The sequence below is a fragment of the Anabas testudineus genome, chromosome 22, assembly GCF_900324465.2.
Source record: "Anabas testudineus chromosome 22, fAnaTes1.2, whole genome shotgun sequence".
Classification (NCBI taxonomy): Eukaryota; Metazoa; Chordata; class Actinopteri; order Anabantiformes; family Anabantidae; genus Anabas; species Anabas testudineus.
In genome coordinates this window covers 2,755,802-2,780,750 of record NC_046630.1, presented here as the reverse complement: position 1 = coordinate 2,780,750, position 24,949 = coordinate 2,755,802, and the positions used below count along the sequence as shown (strand labels likewise).

General features: G+C 39.4%; 1 protein-coding gene across 4 annotated transcripts; it reads right to left on the bottom strand.

The window, feature by feature from the left end:
• Window positions 1–1,864: 1,864 nt before the first annotated feature.
• On the bottom strand, window positions 1,865–24,172 carry larp1b (La ribonucleoprotein 1B). Of its 4 annotated transcripts, XM_026339266.1 has the most exons (20): window positions 23,399–24,172; window positions 20,483–20,544; window positions 17,070–17,126; window positions 15,785–16,010; window positions 14,168–14,332; window positions 13,462–13,587; window positions 13,153–13,312; window positions 10,922–11,066; window positions 10,475–10,652; window positions 10,081–10,256; window positions 9,287–9,361; window positions 8,315–8,674; window positions 6,142–6,256; window positions 5,630–5,799; window positions 5,221–5,327; window positions 4,604–4,764; window positions 4,303–4,447; window positions 3,196–3,305; window positions 2,925–3,052; window positions 1,865–2,736 (listed from the first exon to the last, which is right to left on the bottom strand). In XM_026339266.1, the coding sequence occupies exons 1-20, from the start codon at window positions 23,736–23,738 to the stop codon at window positions 2,470–2,472; spliced, it is 3,273 nt and encodes a 1,090-aa protein (XP_026195051.1). In that variant the 5' UTR covers window positions 23,739–24,172; the 3' UTR covers window positions 1,865–2,469. The 4 variants fall into 4 exon arrangements, with proteins under 4 accessions (XP_026195051.1, XP_026195048.1, XP_026195049.1 ...); XM_026339263.1 differs by lacking the exon at window positions 9,287–9,361 and having other exon boundaries at window positions 23,399–24,171; XM_026339264.1 differs by lacking the exon at window positions 9,287–9,361 and having other exon boundaries at window positions 6,142–6,253; window positions 23,399–24,171.
• Window positions 24,173–24,949: the final 777 nt, after the last annotated feature.

The window sequence follows — 24,949 nt, the reverse complement described above, 5'->3', positions numbered from 1 at the left end:
ATTCACAATAGAGAATCTGGGACTCGTGAGTTTGTCAAATGTTTTATTCTGATAAATTGACTCAATTATTAAACTAATAATCTGTAGTTACAGTTAAAACATATGTTACTGTCTCCATGTGAAATCAGATAACTGTTGTTTTCATTATTAATTAACAATTCTGCTTTTAAAATAACAGGAAATTGTAAATTGAAAAGATCACAATGACATTTTTAAATGTCTTATGTTGTCAGTATCTCAAGATATTCAGTACCTTTACATAAACCAGCCTTCTGCCCATTTTGATATTTAAATTAACTCTAAACTAAACTAAATTAGTTTGTTTTTGTCACCATTTTATGATTTAACATCACTGTTCTGCTCTGTGGAACTGATCAGAAAATTAAATGACTTTATTAAATCTTCTGGCATCTGATTTACTCTTATTTCTATTATCCAACTTAGCGGTCACACTTCTTTTTTATGAGGTAACCAACATTACTAATAAATTAGATCCTCCTTCTTTATCCTGCGATATAAAAACAAACTGATCATTTCTTACTAAGCCGAGTGGTTTATAAAGACGAGTAGATGTGAAACTCAAATATCACTTATATTAAATTTGTGTTATTGTAACATTTGTAGAATCTTATTAGACACATTAAACATTTGACTGGTTTGATTTAAATATAAAATCTACTACTACACATTTATTACGCTTCTTTAGAGCTGCGTTTTATTGTAGAATCTAGTTTTATGAGGAACTTGATTTAAGATTTTGTCCCTTCAACAGACCTGTAGTGTAGAAGAGTATTTTTAAAAAGCAGTAACCAAATCTGAATACAAGTTATTATATATTATTATATAATAATATTTAATCTCTCAAACTTAAAGCCTGTAGGATGTTTTAAGTATTTTCTACCATAATAAAACTTAACTTTCACCTTTATAAGATATTATTTGTCTTGTTATGGTCAGGGACATTTACTTCCAGCTGCCTTTGGCTCCATGCTCACCATTTCCCCGTTGTTGCCCTCTTATCTCCACGCTATTTGCACACTTTGTCAACACTTTTGCCTTCGGTTCGTTTACTAAGTAAAATGCACTTGAGCAGAACAAATCTCACTTTAAATTTTTAATGTGTGACAACAGACGAATTTCACTCTGAACCGTTGTTGGCAACAAAAACCTGATGATCTGGCTCGATGACTTTCACTTAGCAGCACCAGAAAATCTTAAACGTTTGCGATGGGAGACGTGTGAAAGTAGAAGAGGTCACACAAACAGACGTTCATACAATCAACTGTTGTTTTGTATTTTTTTAATTTTACAATTCATTAACATGCATCGCTTTATCCTAAAACACTCAAAAACCACACTACCAATAAAACAGATCACTTCTTAAAATCAAAAGAATAATTGAATAGCAAATGATTTTTTATAGTATTTACATTTTTTCTTTAAATTCAACTCTAAAACCTCTTTTTTACGTCCATTGATGAAATAAAGGAAAGTTAACGATTAAAGTGCTCTAGAGCACCAAGCCTCAAACATAATATGAAGTAAACTTCAAGCTAAAATATACTGTAGTTTTATGATGCCAGCTCACACCCATAATGCCAGCAGATACATTTAAATTTTTTTTATTATATTCAACAGCAAAAGCCATTCAAACTGCAATGATTACCTAAGACTATTCCATCAAATCAAGTAAATGGAAGAAAAAAAAACAATAAATTATACTACTTCTGGGTATAAAACTGGACTTAAAGTAAAGCTTCCCAGATAAATTTGCCATTATTTCTGCAGGTTTTCCTTAAAAACCAATGTAAAAGTTTAGCTTTGATGCCTGTTAGTCAGACTTATCAGGTTTTTGAAGCAGCAGCCTTGGGGATCAGTCCTTCACAAATTTTTGACTGCAGCTGTCAACTTTGATTGTCAGAATAACAACGGAAAATATGTCTAAATAAAGAAAGATCTGAAAGTGTCAGTTTTAAACATGTTCAAAGCCCAAATAATAGGCTGGGAAGCAGAATTTGGACTATTTCGTCACCCATCGCCCTCCAGTTGTCCTGGTGTATCAGATTAAGGCACACAAGACGATCTGCAGTTTCGCTTCATCTTGGCAAACTAGAATCACAGTTTAACGGCTCTTTACAGACCAGAGCGATGTACAGATTGCGGAGATCAACAAACGTGTTGTCATCTGAGAGGATTTAAGGCCAAATGCAGGGAATGCATTTTTCTTTTTCTTTGTAAACGTTATGAGCTGTCAGGCGCACAGATTCAAGCTCACTGCCTATGCTTGCTTGCTTGCTTGTTTTAAAATGAAATGCACTGATAAAACCAATCAAATTACATTAACCAGGCTCGGCCTCTCTTCATACCCAAACAGTTTGCCGCTGAAAAGAGCGAACGCTGAACTCAGAGCTGCGGCTGCTGCCTCGCTCCGTGACTCTTCCATCCAAACCCACGCCTCGTGGAAGGGCTTCATTTATTTGGTGCAACACTTTCCTTCTTTCCGCCTTTAGCCTCCGTCTTCTTCCCTTGGGCAGCGGCTCCTGCTGCCGTTTTTTGGCTGTTGTCTCTGGGTGTGTTCTGTGCAGCGGTAGCGGCGCTCTGAGGGGCGGTGCTGGAGGATTTAGAGGCCGGCGTGGGCTTTGAGGTAGTGTTGGAAGGATGTCGCCGACGCCTCCCCTCATCCCCAGCCGAGGATGAGTGATGTCTCCTCCTGCCTCCCTCCTCTCCCATCGGGGGCTGTGAGCACAGAGGTCAGAGGCGTCAAGCATCGTAACAGCGGATTTAATGATAAGAACATTTTTCACTTGGGTCTGTTGTGTAGCACTTGAGCAATATCTGACCCATCTGTGGTCAGTGTGCACACACAACCATCAAAAACAGGTTTCCAGTGAAACTTCCCATTAATACAAGACATGGAAACTCACCACCACCCTGAAGTCCTCCAGGTTCTTGAACTGGGAGAGGTGTTCTTGCAGCTTTGGATCAATGGGCTGGTTCTTCATCTTCGAGTATTTCAAAAAGGCCCAGAACTTCTCCAGTCCGTAGAGCTGCCCTGGTGCGGGGGAAACAGAACAGATCAGTGATGAGAATCTTTGCAGTCATGATAAAATGATAATTTCTTATGCTACAAAAACAAACAAACAAAAAAACTTTAATTAAGGATTAAAACTTAAACTACCTCTTTGTGGTAATTACCTTTCTCAAAGTCCCTGAGGGTCTCTTCTTGAAAGTCCTTGAAGAGATCTAACCTGAATCTCTTCTCCAAACCGTAGCTGTAATATCTGAAGAGACACTCCAGTCCGTACCTGCAGGAGGAAAATAAATATTAATCTGCACTCTAACCTCAGAAACATGTCAAAAAATGGAACTCTGCTTCAAATCTGGCTGCTTGACATGAGGATAGTTGCACACGCAGGATGTTATGTGATGTCACTGCTGAACTTTAAGGCGATCTTTAGCATGTTCGTGACTTTCCCACACACTTTGAGCATTTCACAACAGTAGAAGCTTTGTTTCACACATTATCAATGGCTCTAATGTAGTTGATTTAGGAACCAGACAAACGAGACGACATGTTTTTGATTGAATTCAGTCGGTGCAAGCTGCAGCATAAACAGCTGATGGGGTTCTTATGGTCTGTCTGCTCACACTCCCTGAAGCTACATCCACTCCCACTTCAACATGCAAGGCTGCGCCACCCACTTATTTAGACAAGAATGTGGGTATGGCAGTAGCGGGAAGGCGCTTCTGGCAGATCTACAATAATGGTGCTGAGAGGCTGTTAACCCTTTGCTGTGAAATAATGATGTCAGTGCTGCTGTCTGCAGACACACACTGAGGGATCAGAGACCAGTTCATCATCTTTACACTGGGAAGAGTAAGTGTGTAACCCCTTCAAATTTATTAAGAGTGTGCTTTTTGTTTGTTGGACTAATGTGTAAGAACCAAAATGAAACAGAAAACATCCCCACTCTGCTTCACATTAGGACAGAAAATGCACCGTGTATTGGGTACATAATACTGGTCTGCATTAATACTGCAGCAAAACAGAATATTAACAACAACAATACTGATATTAATCAATAATTCAAACCAATTCTTAGCAAAAATGACAAGGTCCAACTCAACCCAATGGATCTGTTCCATTTAATTCAGTTGCAGTCTAGTTAACAAATTAAAATTATATATTTACTTAGTAAATACAAAGGGAAAACAATCTAATGCTGACAATACCCTAAAACCTAAAGAGGCTTTCAGGACCTTGAAGTAGGATAAATGCAATTACAACCTAATACTACTCACCTGTAGTTTTCTTTGGCATCTTCCAGCGCGTACTGTTTGAACTCCTCATACATCTTCCTGTTGAAGTTGTCTCTAAGGAAGAAGGACCAGAACCTGAACAGAGTGTTCATCTCCTGAGACTGGCCAATCCCCAACCGTTTCCTCTCTGAAAAAGGTTAATTCGGTCACCAGAGATCACGCAGACGTTTGGAGCTCATGTTGAATGTAACAGCAGATTGTGAACACATGAATCTACTACAAAACAAATTCAAGAATAAAAACTTCTTGTACAAAATGTTGGGTTACAAACTAATGTTCTTACCATTAAGGCAGCGTCTGCGGTACTTGTGATATCCTTGCTGGGTAAAGCCGTTGTCCCTCAGCAGCTCATGGGATGGATGCCAGAACTTGGGCAGAGACTGTGGGGTGCAGCCATAGCTTCCTGACAATGGGGCTCCTTCTGATGGAGAGGCGTTGGAGCTGCTGTAAGAGGACGGAGGACAAGAGGTTTGAGTAATAAAGATAAAACTTCACGTACAGCATGTCTTGGATTTAAAATGAATCTGTTGTGTGTCCAGTCATCTCTGAACGCCTCACATCAACTTAACACAAAGAGAAATGGGGATTCTAAGTGATCCTTTTCTCATTTTACAGCTAATAGTGGCATCTCTGTAATGGAAAACACTTGCTGTTGGGAAGCTACAGTAATACAGAGGCTATGTAAAACACTTAAGCATCTTGTTTGACACAAAGAAGTGAAAAAGGTCAACAGTACCAAGCAGAACAACAACAAAAGGTCAGTTGTTGGAAAATGACTGAGCAAAAGAAGGAAGTGACCGCTTCGTGTTCTTCTTTTGATCGTCTCATTTGTAACTGAAACAACTGAAGGGCTCATTACTCATAAAGGACTGAAGCTTTACTGAAAACGAGCGGCCGGACCTGATGGATGCAGAGCGCGGTCTGTGTTCACGGGAGTCCATCACCCAGCCGATGTGAGCCTCCTGAGGAGGGTTAGAACTGTGGCGGGTCTTCTTCTTCCTCGGCGTCTGGAACAGGAAATCACAACAACTCATCTGAGATGTTCATGTACTGAGGGTTCCCTGTAAAACCACTAACACATCTGTGCTAAATTAACACAGGTCTCGTTAACGGACCTTAAACAGCCAAAGATTAGCTCATCTCGCAGTTTGTTATTTGCACAGAACTCTAAAAATACTTTTTACACGGTTGTTGACACCCTGGTGTTAGAAATGCGACATCCACTGTGACATCTACTCTAACACGCTGTGGTCTGGCTCATGCAGAGAAATGTTTGTTTATTCTAGTTCCTGTTGAGTGTGGAACTCACCTGTCCATCAAGCGTGCCACTCTCCTTCATGACTGGATAGAAACGTGGCGTCTTGTTGGGGTCTTGGCGTCCAGGGGTGCGAGGTGTTCGCGGGGTGCGGGGTTGATGAGCGCTGGGTGACTCTGGGACCGTTGTTGGTAGGGAATGGGCGAGCTCTACTCCGCTGTCCACTGAGACCACACATTTTTAAACAAAACATATTTCTATGTTATTTTCTCATAATTTTCCCACAGTTGTGATAAAATCTGAAATTTACTGAGTTTTTAATGTTGTTTCAACTCAGTCAAATCAAGTGTGGACTCAGATCTGGACAATACAACAGACTTTATCAACTGTTTCATGTGGTTTAACTGTTTTATTTTTTAGTTATTTATTAATATTTGTACCAAGAACAACTTTTTCTTCAAGTAGCCAGAAAAAAAACACTTCTTAAAAAAGTCATGCATGAAGAGATGTTTAAAAAATACTGAAGGAAGTATAAAACTGACTTAGCAGCTGCTTCACTAACGCACCTGGCATTGGAGGGGGTGGGACTTCCTGGTTTAGGTCAACGGGCACTTTAGGGGTGAGGGTGTCAAACTCATCTTTACTGATGACGTTCAGCTTCTTGAAGTTTTCCACTTCCTGCTGGAGAACACAGAAACACGTGAACAGTCAGAAAGAGCAAGAAGAACAGCATCAAGACACAAGCTCCACCTCTCGTGACACGACGATTCTGAATGAATATTTGCTGGTTACAGATTCTCAAATGTGAGGATTTAGTGCATTTTACCACAATGAGGTACAATTCATAGTGTGGGATATCAGATTTTTGGCCAAACAAAAAAGAGATTTATACAAGTTTTATATACAAACATGTAACAAGAATGTTTCTGACATTTGGATGTTTTGCAAAGACAGTGATATAATTATGATTATCTTTAACGTATCTTTAAAGTAAAAAAACCCCACAGCAAACAATGTATTCACTTTATTTTAGTGTATTTAGACAATTCAATCGACAATCACTGAATTGCTGAACTTCCACACAGATATAAGTGTAAAATAATCTGACTGCTCAGGTTTTATAAAGTGACCACAGTGCAACACGGTGGTAAACGTCTTAGAAATGCCAGCGGCTGCAGCCGCGCAGGCCTGTGTGACACACGGCAGATGTGGAGCGTACTTTGCACTTTACACGTCAGTGTCAAGAGGAGGTAAAGAAAAAAGTAATTCTGGTGATGTTGGTGTGTTTGTGTGCTCAGGCGAGACATTTCCCACATTTGGCAACATTACTGACAACCTTTGGACGCAGATTGAGCTGACCACGCTGAAAACAACGAAGAAGAGATACTAGCTGGCACTTAAGAGGATTTTCAGCCTTCAAACCATTTTATCTCCACAGTGTGTAAATATTATTAGGTCAGAAAATATTGACTCAGTGCAGTTTTGAAGCACTTTAGCTCAATACTGCGTTTTCTGTTTCATACTGTTAATTAAGAAGAAAGAAACGCTGTATGGAAAATAAAATAGATTCTCTAATAGTCTCTGACTGCTACTGGACAAAGCTATAAAATTCAGTGGTTCATAATAAAGTAACAGATTCAATAACAGGAAGTGACTAAAGTTTTGGAGGAACGCAGCCAAGGTCAAAGAACCAGAACGGTCAGACTCAAACAGCTGCTTTTAAATATCCAGCACTGTCTCACACATGCTCATTATAATGTCTCCATTTCTCTGGTGTGGCTGAAATTCGAGTTTAATCCTATTTAGATCATTCTGTCACCAACAAATATTTATAGTAAACTTTAAGTTGTAGTAACTGTAAATCATGTAATTATGAAAAACAATATAACATCTGGTCTAAACATGCACAATATCTACCAGGGTGAAAAATAAACACCATGGAACATGTTACGTGACAGGACTCACTTGGTTTATGGCACGCTGGACCTTGTGTGCACACTTTATTGTATTTGCCTGGTTTTAAACTACAAAACTAAAACTGCAGCGACACCGTTTTGTCTGTGTTACATATACTTTATCACCTTTCAATCACCCATATTATGTTCTGGCCTGTATGCGTTTTATATTTCACTTGTGTACAATATACATTTCCACAGAATATTCCATGAATATTAAGTTTCAGTTTTAGGAATGTGAAGTTATTATTTGTCGTTAGTTAATATACTGTCAATATCAGCCAACTTAAGAAAATACTGACCTACTTTAGCATTATCTTAATTAATAATGTGTATCTGCACTGTGCTGTGTATCTAAACAACATAAATCAGTAATGGTTTATTAATATAAACTATTTTTTAACAGCTAAGACTTCTTATTATATGATGATTATATGGTCATCAACATGAAACCTGATTATCTTGTGTCATTTTAGCTACTGCTGGTCGTTTCTGTGCAGGCTGCTTGTTCAGGCATGACTTGGCAAACATACGCTTCATGTAATTTACTGTATCGAGTGTTGGTCTCTGAAAGAGGCCTGTTTCAACATGCTTAGTGCATTTTTAATATTTTATTCCAATAGAGGTGCTTTGTACTGTACTATATCACATACATAACAGCTAAATAAGAAATGCATGTGTATCTGGGACAGTTAACATAAATAATATATAAATATACGTTTAAATTAAACCCTTTTTCTGATTTTTTTTTTTTTTTTTTTAACGTGAAGATTGTTTGTCTTACTTTGCTATATTCGATTTGTTCCTCTCCCTTCCACAGGTCCTGTTCGTAGTAGTACAGCCCATCGTTGATGGCTTTAGCCAGGTCGGCAGTGATCCTGGCTCGGGACTCGTGGTTGCCTGTCCGGTCGCCGCCAGGATGCTTACGGATGTAAGGAGGGGTCTGGGTGACAATAAGGATCTTGTTGACGTCTTGGTCGTCCAGCTCATAGTCGGAGTCATCCTCATCTGACCAGTCACTGAACTTGTTCTTCCTGGGAGCCATCTGCTCCATTTCTTCATCGAACAGGAAGTCCAGCTCCTCCTGGTCCGGCTCAGCCTGTGGAGGAGTCTGGTGGTTGGGAGGAGGTGTCTTACTGTCCCCCTAGTCGACACAGGGAACACAAGAACATTAACTTCACAAGAGGATGATAGAAATCTGTGAGGCAGTAAAAATATGACAACTGAAATCTGACAAGGGCCCCGAGCTTTTTTCTGCACCAACATACAGGCTTGTTTGAGAACAAGCTGATGAAAACATCATCATCATCATCGTCGTCGTCCACATTTTTAGCCTACATTTCTTTAGATTTTGGCCCAGTGCCACTATTTACATATGCAGTTTCTCTATGTAGTGTACACGTGTCTGTACACACAATTCTCATCAGACAGAAAATCAAAAGATTAGATTGATCTCAATTAAGTTCAGGAGGATCTTCTATTCTCTCCTTGTATCTACAGATGGTTATTTGTGATTAACATCTGACATGATGAATTCTGATATCTGAGTTATGATTCAGTTCAGCTTCACACAGTATAAGGCTCATGTTTCTTCTTGGGGAGTCTTTGTCCATCTTTCTCTACTAGCAACTAACTTATATTACCAAGCAGCACTCTAAATAATTAAAGATAATTAAAATGAAATAAATAAGAAACACAGGGATAAAGAGGAAGAGGAACAACTAAGATGGGTTAGTGAGAGCAGGAAGTACTCAACTGCAGACGGGGGTCGGTCAGGTTGAAGAACTAATGGAGGAGAGGAGCCAGCAGCACACACATGGTCACTGTCGTGCTGCTGGTCAAAGGACAAAGGACAGAAAAACGAGGGGACAGATGGAGGGTAGGAAATGGACAGGTGAGCAGAGAAGACAAGAAACAGAGAGAAATGTAATGAGAAGCAGAAGTGATGATGGAAGGAATGAGAGAAACGAAGCATCAGCACGTTTAATTTTTCACACTTATGTGGTGAAGTTGACTCTCTGGTCACTGCTAAGTACAGACAAGCATTAATGCACGTTAAGGTTTCCTGTCTCAGTGGCCTCATCTATGCAGAGTCAATAATCATCTGCAGCCCTTTCATGCTCCTAGAATTTGTCCTTTACAGTCAGTTTACACCGAACCACAAGACAACCTAACGATAAGAGCAAAACAGTGGCTCTGTATCAAACAGCTGGATACACAGAATTAAACAAAAACTGCCGAGTCAAAACTTCTGCAAACCTGCGTTGCTCTTAGTCAGTTTACCAGAACTTATCTTCATAGTCATTCATATACTACAACAAATAAGACCTCAGAATTACCCTTTAAAAGACATGAATTCCAACTAGATACATGAAGTGTATGTGTGTGAATGACGGTTACACTGAAATTGCACTTTCACAATCTGTGGGCTCCAAACACCACTGACAATGGGAAGTGGGTTTTAAATGCTAACACACTCTTTCCTGTGGAGTGAACCAAAAGGTTCATTTCAGACATGAGCATTAAAGTAACCAGAGGCTCGACGAGTACCTTTGCCTTTCCAGCTTGTTGTCTGTGGCGTTTCTCCACCTGAATCCAGGCATCAGGGTCAGGTTTAGGTGTAGGGACGTCTTTGGCCGACAGAGACTCCTGGCTGGAGGAGCCAATATCAACCGAGTCCTGAGGCTCCAAAGACTGGGGATGAGTCTCCTTCACAGGCGATGAAGCTGAAAGAGTCGACACATCACACAGACACTCAAACAACCTTCATGAATCCCACCTGTACCAACCCCACCCTCTCATTTAGGTTTTAAGGTGATGCACCATTCCTCACAGCAGGAGACATTCAATGTCGGTTTTTGGACTTCTGTTGAAAATTAGTTTGTTATTCTTTACTCTACACTTCAGTTTTTAAACAGTGAACTAAACAGAGTTGAACGCTGACCAGAGTTTGTGGAGCTGAGGGTTTGTCTGGGGACAAACTCAGGGCAGTTGATGAGCTGGGTGAAGTCGGTCCGAGGGGACCCAACGATGGAAGGAACGGGGATGGGCCAACGCTCCGGCTCAGTTTTACAGCGAACCTTGTTGTCCACCAGCTCCACCTCTGTGCTGGCCTTCAGAGCCTGGAGAGCAGGATTTATTAACACAAGGGCAAAGACATTTAGCCCTAACCAAGATATATATTTAGGTTTCCTCCTTTTCCTCTTTTTGGACAATAAGGATCAGAACTCAGTCAAACACAACGGTTTCAGCAAACCAATAAAACTAGCACACATCCACTTATTGTTTGGTCAGATACATTTTAATTAAAACTAATGGTTTAAATTGTCATTAACAGCAAAGGGGCATCATTTCTGCCACAGTATAATATACATCATTTTTAAAAATGTACCTCCACGATGAGGTTGATATCAGTGGTAAGGGCCTGGACTCTGTGGAAGCTGGCGATGAGAGAGATGGGGAGGAAGCCCTGCACGTCCATTTTTCTCCTTAGGAAGAAGTCTCGCTCCAGGTTGTGGTGGCTGAAGTAGTACTCACTGAAGAAAGAAAGCACAGCGCATGTTAAAAGAAGCAAACCAACAACTTTACATATCAAAAACAAGTTTACTAGGTGTGAGATAACACAACTAATGAAAACAAATGGATTATTTCATGTAATGTTTATTAGCAGTTTGTTATTTTTAGCTTTGTCAGCTATGCTTCCTCCTGAAGATATTTTTTAAGTAAACTTAAAAGAAAAAACGGAGGCAAAGACTTTTTTCTTTAAGCTTCATTTATGCCTGTGTTGAACAAACACTGGTGCCTCAGACGTACTGAAACAGATCAGACAAAATTATATATATATATATATATATATATATATATATATATATATATATATATATATATATATATATATATATATATATATATATATATATATATATATATATATATATTATACTAAATATTATATTGTTGAGCAGATGAAACAAGCTAATTGTGTTGTGTTAAAATGTTAAGCTCTGAGAAATTATGATGCATTGCTGTTAAAAACTCACTTCCAGTGGTCAAGCCTGTTTATCCTGAGAAAACAGACACTGAGCAGTAGTGACTAGAAACAGTAATAAAGCTTTCATGAGATAGAAACGCTGAATCACTAAGTGCTGATCAGTTTCAGTAGCAGCACTAAAATGTTACTGGTTTAAAACTGGAGACCTGCAAAACAGGTTTTTCTTCAAACACCTTGATTCTTTTTTATATGAAGAAAAGTAGTAAAACGTTACGTGTTGTCTAAACAAAGATGAGCTGCAAGAATTTAACATTGCGAGTTTCAAGAGGCCATCGTGTTAATGTCTTATGTGAGCAACAACCACACTAAAGGATATTTCAACAAGATTACTAATCTGCCAAAAAAAGAGAAGGATCTTCTGAGTGCAGCACTAAATCGGTAGACTGGAAAATCTCCCTGTCTATTACTTGCCACACCACTTAAAAGTCATCCTCGCATGCGCACGTGCGCCTGCACATACACGTCTGTGCGTCCAGCTCAGCCTGCAGGCGGTGAGTGGCGGTCGTTTCATGTGGAGTAATGTCGGCTGAGTGAGCAGCCTGAAAAACACTGAGGGAGATGAGAGAGGAGAAGACAAGAATGTCTCCACTTCCCCTCCCTCTCTCACCCCTCAGCCTGCATATAATTCATCCTGTCCCTTCTGAGGCAGGGAGACTATATTTAGGAGCCCTCCACTATTCTGAATCTGCTGCTGTAATGAGGCCAAAGCCGTCAGTCAGACAGCGAATACACGCTGCCCCCTGCAGGACACCGAACCCAGAGGAGGTTTACTCACATGCTTTGCTGACTGCACGTCCGTCAGACCCACTCACACCTCTGATCTGCCTTGGACAGACTGACTCAGTCTTATCTTATTCTGTTTGACTCGGCAGGAGCTGGTGGTTAAAACATAACTTTGACTAGTTCCACCTTGACCTATTTAGTCATAATTTTCCATCATACAACGTGATATGACTGAGAGTAAAAAGAGCTAACATGACCTTTAGAGCTACATGATCCGCATTAATTAAGCACATTAATGTGTTTAAGAAGGTAGAAATGAAATTTGTGCTCACTTACATTACACCAATGATAGTTGAGATGGAACAGATGGATTATTATTAAGGTTCTTTAATAAAAGGTGGTTTATTGATCAGTCCTACATTTGCTTAAACAGACACCCATTTTCTAAATATTACTTATGTGACCTTATATCTTATTCTCTGTGCATAAGTACACACTCACTTAGCCACAACAAAATACAAACTCACACTCTTGTCCGGTTCCTTTCTTTTGATTTGTCTGCAATTAATGATTTTTCCATATTTAGTGATTAGACAAACATTTAGAACTATTAAAGTTTACTGGGGCCCAAGGTGACATAGTCATGTCTCGTTTTGCATAAAGATGTCCACTCTGCTATGATATAAGACAAACTACCCTCTTATTTGAGAAGCAGAAACCAGAGAAAATCGGCTACATCGGTAAAAATAAATGTATAAATATATATTCTGAAAGCCTCCATACTGCACAGCAACATAATGGATCAATTAAAGAAAGAACAGGAACAAGGAGAGCTGTCAAATACTCACATTTGCCGTTTGATGTATTCCTTAAGAAGCTTTTCATCCACTGTGTACATCTGGACCTTGTTGCCGTCGTCATAATAGTAAACCATATTAGTCCCAAACTCTGTGGGGACCTGAGCAGAGCCGTCAGAGGACTGAGAATCCCGGAAGTATTCATAACGGCCTGAAAAAAGCAACATGAACAGAAGAGAAATAAGAGAAACAGCGAACGTTGTACAACGTGTGGGAAATCAATAGGACGTCATCATTAGGCCATTATTTAACTTAACTTAATTTAACTAACTAAAAATTTGGAATAGCCAGAAATCAAACCTCGTCCACGACCTCTCCCGCGCCCACGACCTTTCCCTCTGCCTCGTATCCCTCCACGAACACTCCCACTGTCGCTTCTGATGCTCCCGGTATCGTCCCCAAAGTCCCGCGGTTCTCTTCTCCAACCTGTGAACAAAACACAAGCACTCCATGTCAAATCTTACAGTTACTTCATGCAGAGGTTCCTATGTTAGAAAGTTTCCAAGATCTGAGGGGCAGATCAACTCTGAGAATGTGAAACTAAGAACTTGAACTTAATGCGAATTAAATCAGTTTCCTATCTTAAGGCTAATTAAAGCAAACAGGGTGCGCACTCTGCTGTAATAAATCTGCAGAAATTTCTAAAAACGTCCTCATTTTGTCATTAAGGAATATTAATAGGTCAATTTATCCATCAATAAATTATTCTCTCTAAAACAAGAGTGGTAAAGCTAAATGCAAAACAGTTTACAAGCACTTCATGTCGAAAAAATAAATTAATTGTTGAGGTATTTATTCAGTTTCAGATTTGTGCCATGCTTTCTTTCCACCATGCATTAGTAAACTTGAAAGACAGATGGTAGTTGTGAAAGGTGGTGAGCAAATATGAGCGATGTCAGAGCGGAAGAGAGCAAACAGCAAAGCGAGAAGAAGCAAAGAAACAAATAAATAATAAAAACAGAGACTGAGGGTGTGAACAGAGAACAACGAGCTGCTGGACACTTACTCCTGCTATCATGTGCCCTGTTATTATGGAGCGTTTGATTTGGCGATGTGGCCAAGTCACTGTTGGGCTCCGTGTCCGAGCACGTGGGGCCCCCGGTGGGCGTCTTGTCGTCACTGTCCTGGGTCACTTCTTCCAGCGGCAGAGAAACCCACTTACGTTTGTTACCTAGCGATGATTGCACACCGAAAACAAAGCTTGAAGAGTTTTGTTCCAAAATACATTTTGGAACAACTTAAAACCATTGACTAAACTTCATAACTGTGTGAATTGAACTGTTAACACTAAACTTCAAGGGCTTGTTTGGTGAATTAAGAATAAAACTATTTTTTTCTAGGTAGCCACACTTGGTCTACATGTTAGCTTCAATCAGCTGAGAGTCAGTTCAGCATAAAAGTCTATGTTATTAGCCACAAGTGTTTTTTCTGTGTATAAAATATGATAACTAGTTAGTCAAGTAGGTTACAACAATAACTTATATTGGTAAAGTGGAGAAATCTTGGTGAATTCAAGACAATAAAAATGTAAACAGTAGTTTAAACCTATAGTATCCGATTATCTGTTTTTTAGCCAAGATTAAGATTGAAAAATCAGTATCACTTAAATTTTTGGCCACCAATATAAAACCAGCAGTCAGTTAGCTTATCTTAGCCAACAGCTGAAAAGAGGAGAAATCAGCCTAGCTCTGTCTAAAGGTAACAAATTCCACCTGTCACACACTAAAACTGCTCTTTTTACATTTTGTTTTTTCTAAAAATTAAATAAATAATATAAAACATACGTATTAGTGCTACCAGCTTCTCACCCTATTTGAGGCTTTATGCAATGATAAAGTTGTAAAGTTGATAAAGTACAGCTTCATATTTACTTTTATAGACGTATTGGATCATTTATCAGATAAAAGTTTGTGGAATTTAAACACGTCACACACACAGACACCTTCACTTTGATAACAAAGAAAAGTCTTCTGAAACAGGCTTATTTGTCTCTAATTAGTGTATACGGGTTCATTTGTTCTTTGCATAGTTTGTAAGTGTATTATATTAAGTAGTTGTAGTGTTATATACGTTTACATTACACTGTATATTACGTATTTATATCTTAATAAGAAAGTTCTTCTGTCATCGTAATTGGGGGTAATCTAATCTCATTTTAGAGCAAAACTCTTCACCTCATCTTGGGTTTATGCACTTACATGTCTCTTAATAGTCTCTACGGAAATTAATTAAGTTATTTCTCTTGTTTAAATGTCTATGAAGAAAAGAGTGAACGATAGCAGAACATGCACCAACCAGCAATAACCAATCATCATCAACAGTTACTGGCATGCTCCCAATATGCAGCAATTAGAGATCCAAGTCATCACAGTCCAGTGAAAAATGTGCCCGTCTCCAGATTATTACTTTTATTTATTTATCTAAAAGTTCATCAGATTATGTGAAAACTTACATCAAGGTCTACGTTTTAAAGACACGGTGATAAATGACTTCACAAGACAGTGATGAAAAGGGAAAATCAAACTTGATCATGACTGCAGCCATTGTTATTAGCCTTGTTCAGACTATTTAAAGGATGCTGCTCAACATGCTTCACCCACAGAGAAAAACTTCACACACTCACCTCCTCTCTTTTTCAGGGCGGCACAGTTGGCGTCCTGTTCCGGCTTCGACTCCCCATCCTTGGGCAACTCTCCAAGCGCAGTCGGCTGAGCCTCCTGGTTCTCTTTGCTCTCCCCGCCGTCGTGGCTGCTCTCGGATTTTCTCTCCGGTTTTTCCCGTCTCTTCTCCTTCTCTCTGCGTGCCGATGGAGGTTTCTTCCCATTATTGTTGAGGACATTTTGCTGTTGCTGCAACAAACAGAAAAGTCACAGCAAAAAGCAAAAGATTAAATCACCAGGACTACTTCTAAAGCATCTGCTGATTTTTAAAATTCCACAAAAACTCAATGATTGGTGCATGACAGGAACCAATCTATGTATGTCACAGTAGTGTTGGTCACTGTTTCTATTATTGTACCCAGATACAACGAAGTTGGAAGAAAATTACACGTCTAATTCTTTGAAAACTGCTTTCAAAAGTTCTTTAGACTTCAGCAGTAAGTCAAGTTTCAGATTTACTGTGTATTTGAGGCAAATTTCCCTTTTTACTCACTTGAAGGTTTCCTTTCATCACAGCCTGGCAAAGAACAAAACAACAGAGGAAACAAAAGGGTGGAGATTTGTCTTAAATTCACTGTAACCCTGAAAAGATACCAACTCAATTTAGCTTGTACTACTACTGAAGTTCTATTATGAGTCAGATTTTGGAGGATTTCACATCATGTCTGCACTTTCTCCAAAAAACAGGTTAAATGTGACACAACCACAGAGCAGAGCAGAGCAGAAGACATGCTGTAGCATCGTCACATTCAAATAGGCAACGATCGAAACCAACTTGAAAACAAATCAGGAACCTAAGTTTTTATGCTTTAATGTCATCAACAGTCAGAACGTAGACTGTCACACTACTGATCCTCTTTAAACAATAATGCAACTTGAAAAATAAGTGTAGTGCGATTAAACTGACTTTTGAAGGGGAAAGTACAGAGATGACAAAGTGAAACAATTGGCAGCAAAAGTCCCAGAAGAACCAGGGGATGTTGTCTGGATGTTTCTGGCTGCAGTTTTGTTGTTCAGAGTAAGTTTGAAGGACAAGAAACAACTTTTACAGCACATCACTGTTGAGACAACTGTCGTTAAATCCTGGATGTTTTTAGTGCTCCATCTAGTGAGCACAAATCAGAAAAGCATCTCTGTTGTCCAAACACTGTTCAGTAAAAGCAGCGGAAAGCAAGTGGACGTCATTCTCATCTATAGGTTTCATTCAAATAACACACACATCTGTCCACACACACACACTTGTCATACCTCTTTGGCCAGTTCACCAGGTGTCGGCCAGTTTGTGATATCACTGAAGTCACTTGACTGTAAATTGACAAAGCACAGACATTAACAACATCAACTTTTATCCACCCCTGTAACGTCATTTTAGTTATGTTCACACTGTGTAGTCAGACTAGGTAGTCAGACTAGGTGTTAAGTGCCCTTCTGGTAGAAACCAGCGAAAAGGAAAAGGAGGTCAGTGCTCCATCTGTGGAGAGACTGCAAACAACCACGATAAACAGGCCGAGTCACTTTCCACTGCCATGAATGTTGTAAATTTGGACAACCTGATATGAGATCAAGGTTACACAGAAAAGGGCTGGAGTTACACTCAGAGCTGCACAGCAAAAATAAAGAAAAAGATAATATCCAAAAGGCTGCTGGTGGCGGTGGTTGTGGATAGAAGTGATATGATGGAAGACATAAAAAAAAAAAAATTCATGCTTAAGGGTATTTTGGCTTTTAAACTTCTCTTACTGAAGGAAGTGTACTGACCGAAAAGTTCATATCCCCTCTGTAGTGCAAAGTTTTAAAGGCAATTCACCTAAAATAGAATAAAACTAAATAATTTTTCCTTACCACTTTTGAAAATAGAATAAAAATATTTGTGACGACCTCTGATGACCATTTAAACCAAAATGATAGCAGCAAAAGCCTAATGTTTAATTTCTGACCATAACAACCTGAACATAATCTACAAACATGACTAACAAGCTGGATTTATAGATGGAAATAAACTAAATTAAATTTTCCCCTATTATCTACTAATACAAATAGAAAATAAACAGGCCTGATTTACTGCTGTGTTTATAAAATAATGGATGAACAGTATCAGAAAACAGTAACAACTCAGATTTCGTTCTAATTTTGTGTTGATCACTGTGATAAAGTCACAGCAGGGTCAAATCCTATGTTTTGAATTGGGTTATTTATGCTTGATGCAAATAAATGTGCAGAAATTCTACAGTTTCCTGTTAAGTCACTCACAGGGTTGCTGGACACTTTATAAAACCATATTTAAGACCCAAACAAAGAAAGAATAATACCACTTGCACAGCAGAATTTCTGCAGGTGTTGCATGTGTAGCCATTTGTTATTATACCAAAATGTATGAACAGTCAAACAAGAAGACAAACTCTCAAAAGGCTTCTACAACTTAAATTTATGCTTTGGTTAGTCACACTGGAAGTGGTGCAAATCCTTGGTTTGCACACGTTTGCTTAAGACTGTTTAAACAAAGCCAACAGCAGATTACATGAATGAGATTCAGCAATAATGTTTCCTCGTCCCATGTGTAATCCAGGTTTCACCAAAACATCAATGAGCCACTAAAGTTTAGTTTGTAGCTTCCAGACGTTTGTACATTTGTAGTAGTTGTTTATTTGCTGTGAGCTTGTTAAACACCTGTAGCCACCACTCAGTAAAATGACCCATATGAACATCTCCACAACAGCCTTAACTTTATTTATTCATGATTATCACTGCTCCTGTGTCCTCATGGTGAGTCCTGGGGCGCATCATAAATGTTCCTACTGTAATTTTACTGCAGATTGTCTGCTTAATTGCAACAGCTCTTATTAACAGCAGTGACATTATTGTGCACGCTGTCCAACTTTTCTAATCCTCAACATAAAGATATCTGTAGCATGAAGTGAGCGTTGCTTCGTAGTCGTTATTTGTGACAGCTAATTATTTACTGTATCTTTAATCTTGGAGTCAAATGTCTACGTCTTGCTTTCTTCTTCTTTCCTGTCCTGCTGGTTACTGGTTTGTGAAACGCAGGTCACATGATAAGTCACACAAATGCAACACATGCCACTCACACCACAACAAATCATTAATAAATTATAACGCTAACTATATACGATAGGTAGATTTAATAAACACACGTATCAGTTAGTCTATGCTACATCTTAAAATTTAAGACGTCTCATGATTAAAAATAAGACTTAAATCTTTCATGATCTGTGGGAACCCTGCAGAACATGTTCTGTGTTGAGAACTCCAGCAAATGTCACAAATGCATTTACTATAAAATAATATTTTATGTCCGCATTTGTTTTCTAGGTAGCAGATTCTTCACTGTCACTACTGGTGCATATTTTATTTGAGAATTAATAAAGCACAAACTTGTACCAATTAGCATTTTGGAGTCGCAGAGACGTGCTTTAATATGAAATGTCTAATTTCTTTTTTTTACTGTACAACCATCTATTAATATCCTGCTTCAAAGTGGTACAGCTCTGTCCTGAACACCTATATTTTCATTTTCACACAGGTCTGAAAGAAAAAGAAAACATAGTGTGTGTGACCATAAAAGAAAACGCAGAAGTCAGTAAAGCAAAGTAGTGATGCAAACTAGCACCTTATTAAGTTAATGACAGCGTGTTTTGTTTGGATGTTAATATGTAAATGCATGGCAGTTATGAAAATAGGTCCAGCAGGGACGTGGCAATACAGTGATGAACGATATCATCTTCACGATCCAAAGCAAGGCCATTTTTATAACTAAATTTACGAAATCTTCAATGACAAAACGTAGGTCACAAGATGCAAAACCAACCACGTGAACTATTTTAAAGGTTATGGGGCTAATTTCACCCACACACTTCTGCTGGCTGCTGCTCTATTTCTGCTATGTGCTGATATCGCAAGACAGCTTCTCACCTCAATTAGAACTGTTATATATTATTTAATATCATCATGCAATATCTCATCAAACCCCAAAGGGTGCATGTGCATTAAAGCTTTTGGGATATCAGAGGACAATGTAAACAAAACTCCAAAAATAAAAAACAAACAAACTAATGAAGTCTAACACATCAGTCCTGTAATAAATTTGCTTTCACATTAGTGACAATTTTCGCGACAATCGTTTAGGAAGGTGTTGATTCAGCTGTATGACTGTTGTTGAGGTTTGCTGAATTATTCAGCACTCATTTAGAGGTTAAGGGGGCATTTCATGTTACTTATCTTCCAACTATTCATTTTAAACAACTGCAGTGGAGAAACGTGTTAGCAAGGCAAACAAAGCAACCAGAGAGCAGTGTAAACCAGCTAACATTCAGCTACAGCAGATGTTAATTTCTCATCCTGCATGTCAATACCTGGGAGAAATTACAGTGGTGAAATGTGAGCATGTGATTACATTAAACATCCAAATATGTTGGTTTTATTTACAAATATGAAGCAGGAAGTCCAACACAACTATCACATGCAGCTTCTGTTTTCACTAAAGTCTCAATTTAACAAACATCAGCTGCGATGTGCCAACATGTGTTTCTTATTTTACCGACACAAAATCTGTCATGTGCAGCATTTGGCCACTCGTTTGTCATTTTTAAACTTTAATAAAAACTAAAAACATGAGGGGAAAAAGAAAAAGAAAGGAAAATTACCTTGCTGGACTTTCTCGTTCTGGGCTTGCTGGCACGGACGACTTTCAGAGCGTTTTGTTGATCTGCAGACACAAAATCAATGAGTGACAGTGGCATTGTTATATTTCACGGCTAATCCGGGGAGTTTAAATCCTTTTTTACAATCTTTATTTAACACCAGCGAGCAGCCTGCCAGCCTGGGAGGTTACTCAACACTGGAGGTAAAAAGTCGAGTCATCTACTCTTGCATGCTCAGCCGTGTTTGTGCAGCATTGGGAATTTCTGTCAGTAGAGAATGAACAAATATCCTCCCTCCCAGGGATTTGGCGACTGAACTAGTTGAGGGTGTTTTGTGTACAGCCAGCAGCAGAATGTGGCTGCGTCTCCGCAGGCAGCTACAGGCTGGGAGTGGCCCTCTGCAGCCTGACAGTCCCTATCGCTTAGCAGAGGATGGACGGATTGATAAGAGACGCAGGGCAGAGGCTTCCCCATGAATGGGTGTATGCCTGACTGGGTATGCAGACATCCACCCACAGAGCTGGTTGTACAGTAACACTGTAAAATGACGCCTGTGCTCCTGCCAGAGTCGAGCTCTTCAAATATAGCTCCTCTTGGTTACTCTGTGCCACACGGCTCAAGTATGAGTTCAACAAGACTACTGTTTTATTTCAGAGCAAGACGAAAGACTGTGACCCCCACAGTGAATCAGCACTCTTATCAATACATTCTTACATGTAAAGTGAACTGTCCTGTTTGTTTGAACATTTAAATTTGCACTGAAATGATTAGCTGATTAACAAGTTAGCTGATTGAGTGGATCAATGCAATTCTGATGTCTGGTGGTCAATTATCAAAGAGGTAGTCCAACTATTTAGTATTAAACTTGTATTAACTCCACTTTAAATAAAAGAAAAGTTCAAATTGAAGCAAAAGAAGTTGCTACTTTCCATTTCAGGTCAGATTATGAGTCACACACCATAACCTCTAGGACCTACATTTCCCACAATGCGATAGGTTTTGTCTATTATCCTGTTTGAACATGCACATCTTCCCATCTCCACACCCTGACTTTGTAATGCAGACTTTTTGTTCTGAATTTAATAATCCATAACTGTTGGAAGGCAAACAAAGACTGAATTAGGGATATCACTTCTGAAAACATAATGAAAACTGTATCCAACGCAGTAGCTGTCACAGGTCCTGGAGAATGTGAGTTCTCTGGCACAGATGAGGTCAGCATAATAACCCTACAACTGTAATCTGAGGCTGAACAAACAGAAGAAGGACGGCAACACTAACAACACACTGGATGGTACATGAGCAGGCACAATGTAGTTTATTTAAATAAAACGTAATGTAAATTTTGTAACTTGAAGGCTGTTGTTACTGGACTGGAGTGAAAGTGTCACATTGAAATACGTTCATGTAATTAGTTTATTTCCTGCGATATCTATAATCTGAACCCAACAAACTGAAAACTTTGTGCATACAGTAACAATTATTTAATTGAGCATTAAATTCAGATTTCTTGGTTTGAATTTTTCATAGGTCTTAACTTGTCCTTAATGTTATAAACTATGTGTAATATGGAAAATTACTGGGAGAATTTACAGTAATAAAAAAACAACAACTATAAATTAAGAATGCGAGTTCTTTTCCTGATTCTCTGCTGAAGCTTCTCAAATGTGAGGATTTGCTGCTTGTCTGTTTTAAATCATTGTAGACTTTTAGTTTTAAACTGATCAGACAAAATAAACATTGTGCAGACGTCACATTGAGATCTGAAAACAAATAATGTGCATTTATAGTTTTTTACAGTTTTAATTTCTGAAGAGAAAATACCAAACATTCTTTGTCTCTGTCATATGCAACGTATTTTAGTTTTATGTTGTTGGTTGGGCAAAACTCACAACTGATGTCATTAAATGGGGTGTCAGGAAGTGTGATAAGCATTTTAAATTTTTATATCTATTGGCTCCAGCTTCTCAAACAAGAGGACATTACTATGTTACAGTGATAAAAGCTGAAGGTTTTAGTGTTTTTCTGCTTCAGGTCTCACATCTCAAGACTGTGGGCTTCATTTTTATATATATATTTTTTTCAACTTTTTCTTCTTAACCTTTTCACTTTAGCTAAATTTCAAGTACAAAAGTGTAAAAACATTTTCTGAGAGGAAAACTATGCATGTTTTCATTTGCTAAATGTGTGTCAGCAGTTTGGAGATCACTATAATAACTTCTGAAACACAGTAGTTCTTCACTTTTACCTCTGGAAACAATCATTAGTGGAGCTTTTTTAGCCTTTACACCTGTCCGACCACCTTCTTCACCTCCTCTGCCTTCACTTGTTACAGCAGAGAGCAGCCTGGTGGGAGGATCTGCACGTAGCCAGGCCATTGGACATGCAAAACGTGTCTTTACAGTAGCAGGAACAGTTAGCCTGGCTGTCTTAGCTCCTACACACAGACTCGTCCCTGCAGCTCGATCTTCAGGCTGATCTTGGCTCTGATTGTGCTTTCCCCCCTCCTTGTGCTGTATTTAACCGACACTGTGTCGCTGACATTTCCAAGAAGGGAGAAGCAGAGGGGCAGCTAGCTGCTGTTAGCTAAGTTACAGGCTAAAGAAGTAGCAGTTGACAGTAATCAACACGTGGTGCTCCGGAGCAATCCGAGCACGGAGGGGGATGGGGGCAAATATGCTACCATCAACACCTCTCGACTGGCCCGACATTCATGTTTATGCACTTCATTCAGCCCTTTATTTCAAAAGAGGGGCCTAAAAGAGCCGTGACAGACCCGTGTCGTGCAGATTAAAGAGGATTTAAAGAAGCTGTCAAAGTGCTGCAGCAGCGTGTTCGGTAGGTGGAGGAGCCGTGTTGTAAAAAGTTCAATCCCCACACACACAAGCCCTCATGAGGGGACATTTTAAATCATCTCACCTTTCTCCTGGGAGCCGATGTTGTTGATGGGCACCCTGCCCGTGGTCCTCTTCGTCCACGGGTTGACTTTCGGCGGAGGAGCCTCGACCACCTTCCTCTTCACGGTCTCCACAGCCGGGTCAGCGCTGCTGCTTTGGTCGTTTTCTTTATCGTTTTCTTTGGTTTTCTTGTGCATGTCCGCGGGGCTCTTGGCGGACTCGGAGCTGTGGCCATCTTGGGGCTGTTTCTCGGAGCCTTTCTGCCCCTCGGACTTGTTTTGGTGCTTCTCCTCGGCTCCTCCACCGGAGCTGGCCGCTGTCAAACCCGAATCAACCTGACTACACTCAACCTCTGTGGACATCCTGCTAGTTTCCTAACAGCGCACAGTGTTAAATCCAGTGTGAAGTTTTGGTCCTTGCTCTCTTATCCCAGAGAAAATCGCAAAAAAAGCCTAAAGGGGGTGACTACATCCACAAGTTGAAGTAAACAACTTTTGGGCTGGACCTCGCTAGCCAGCTAGCCAAGTAGCTCCTGTAGCTAACCGTTAGCTAGCTAGCGACCATGCAGAAGTCAGCAGCGAGTCCGAGCTAAATGTTGTCGTTTCCCGCCCCGAGCGACAGTTTCATATCAACAAGTAGTTACCTCTGACTCTGTAGTCGGTCACCATGTGAAAGCCACAACCTGAGCTAGTTCACCTGCGAGTTTGTGTAACTTTTGAGCTAAAAACTGCAGCAGCTACCTCCTCCCTGTCTGGGTTCAACTCCACGCTAAGAGCTCGTGTCTGCTGCTTCTGTGGCTGTAAACAGTGGCTCTAGCGCCCCCGGCGGCCGCTCCGTGGTACTGCAACACACACACACACACACACACATAATGCAAAATCTGTTGGAAAAAACTGTCTATGCACAAATCTTATGACTAGAAATAATTTAATGTAAGTACAATATTCATTCTTTAATTACTTTTGATTGGAAGATTTTTCTAAATAACCATTTGCCAATGTACACAGTTATGTTGATTTATTTAGCCCCAGTGTGTAACTAAACTGTCTGTAGGTTTAGTCATTTTTTTTATTTTAGCTTCTTTTTTGCAACATTCTCATAGATAAGATAAGAGTAAAGTAAATTTAGTTGTATAACATAAAGGTGTTCAATGAACATAAAGGTGTTCTGTAAATGCATCCTGTCATTTGTGGTGCCCACGGTCTCTGTATGCGTGTTAATATTTTTTGTTTGAAATTTACAAAACTCAGTCAAAGACACATGCAACAACCCAAAATAGACACACAAGACCAAAGACATTTAAAATATGACCAAAAATAGACACACAATGTCCACAAAGACGCAACAACGACAAATAAGGAACACATGCCAGCTAAAAATAGACACACAACAGCCACAAACATGTAAAATGACCCCCAAAAGATGCAAAACACCCAAAGTGACAAAAAACAACCAGAGGCAAACACACACATGGGCCTCACAAATAAGGATTCTGCAGAAATCAGAACTGTTAAAGACTAATTAGTTGAATTCATGAAGATTCAAGTAAACATTTTTGTTTTGAGCTATAAGA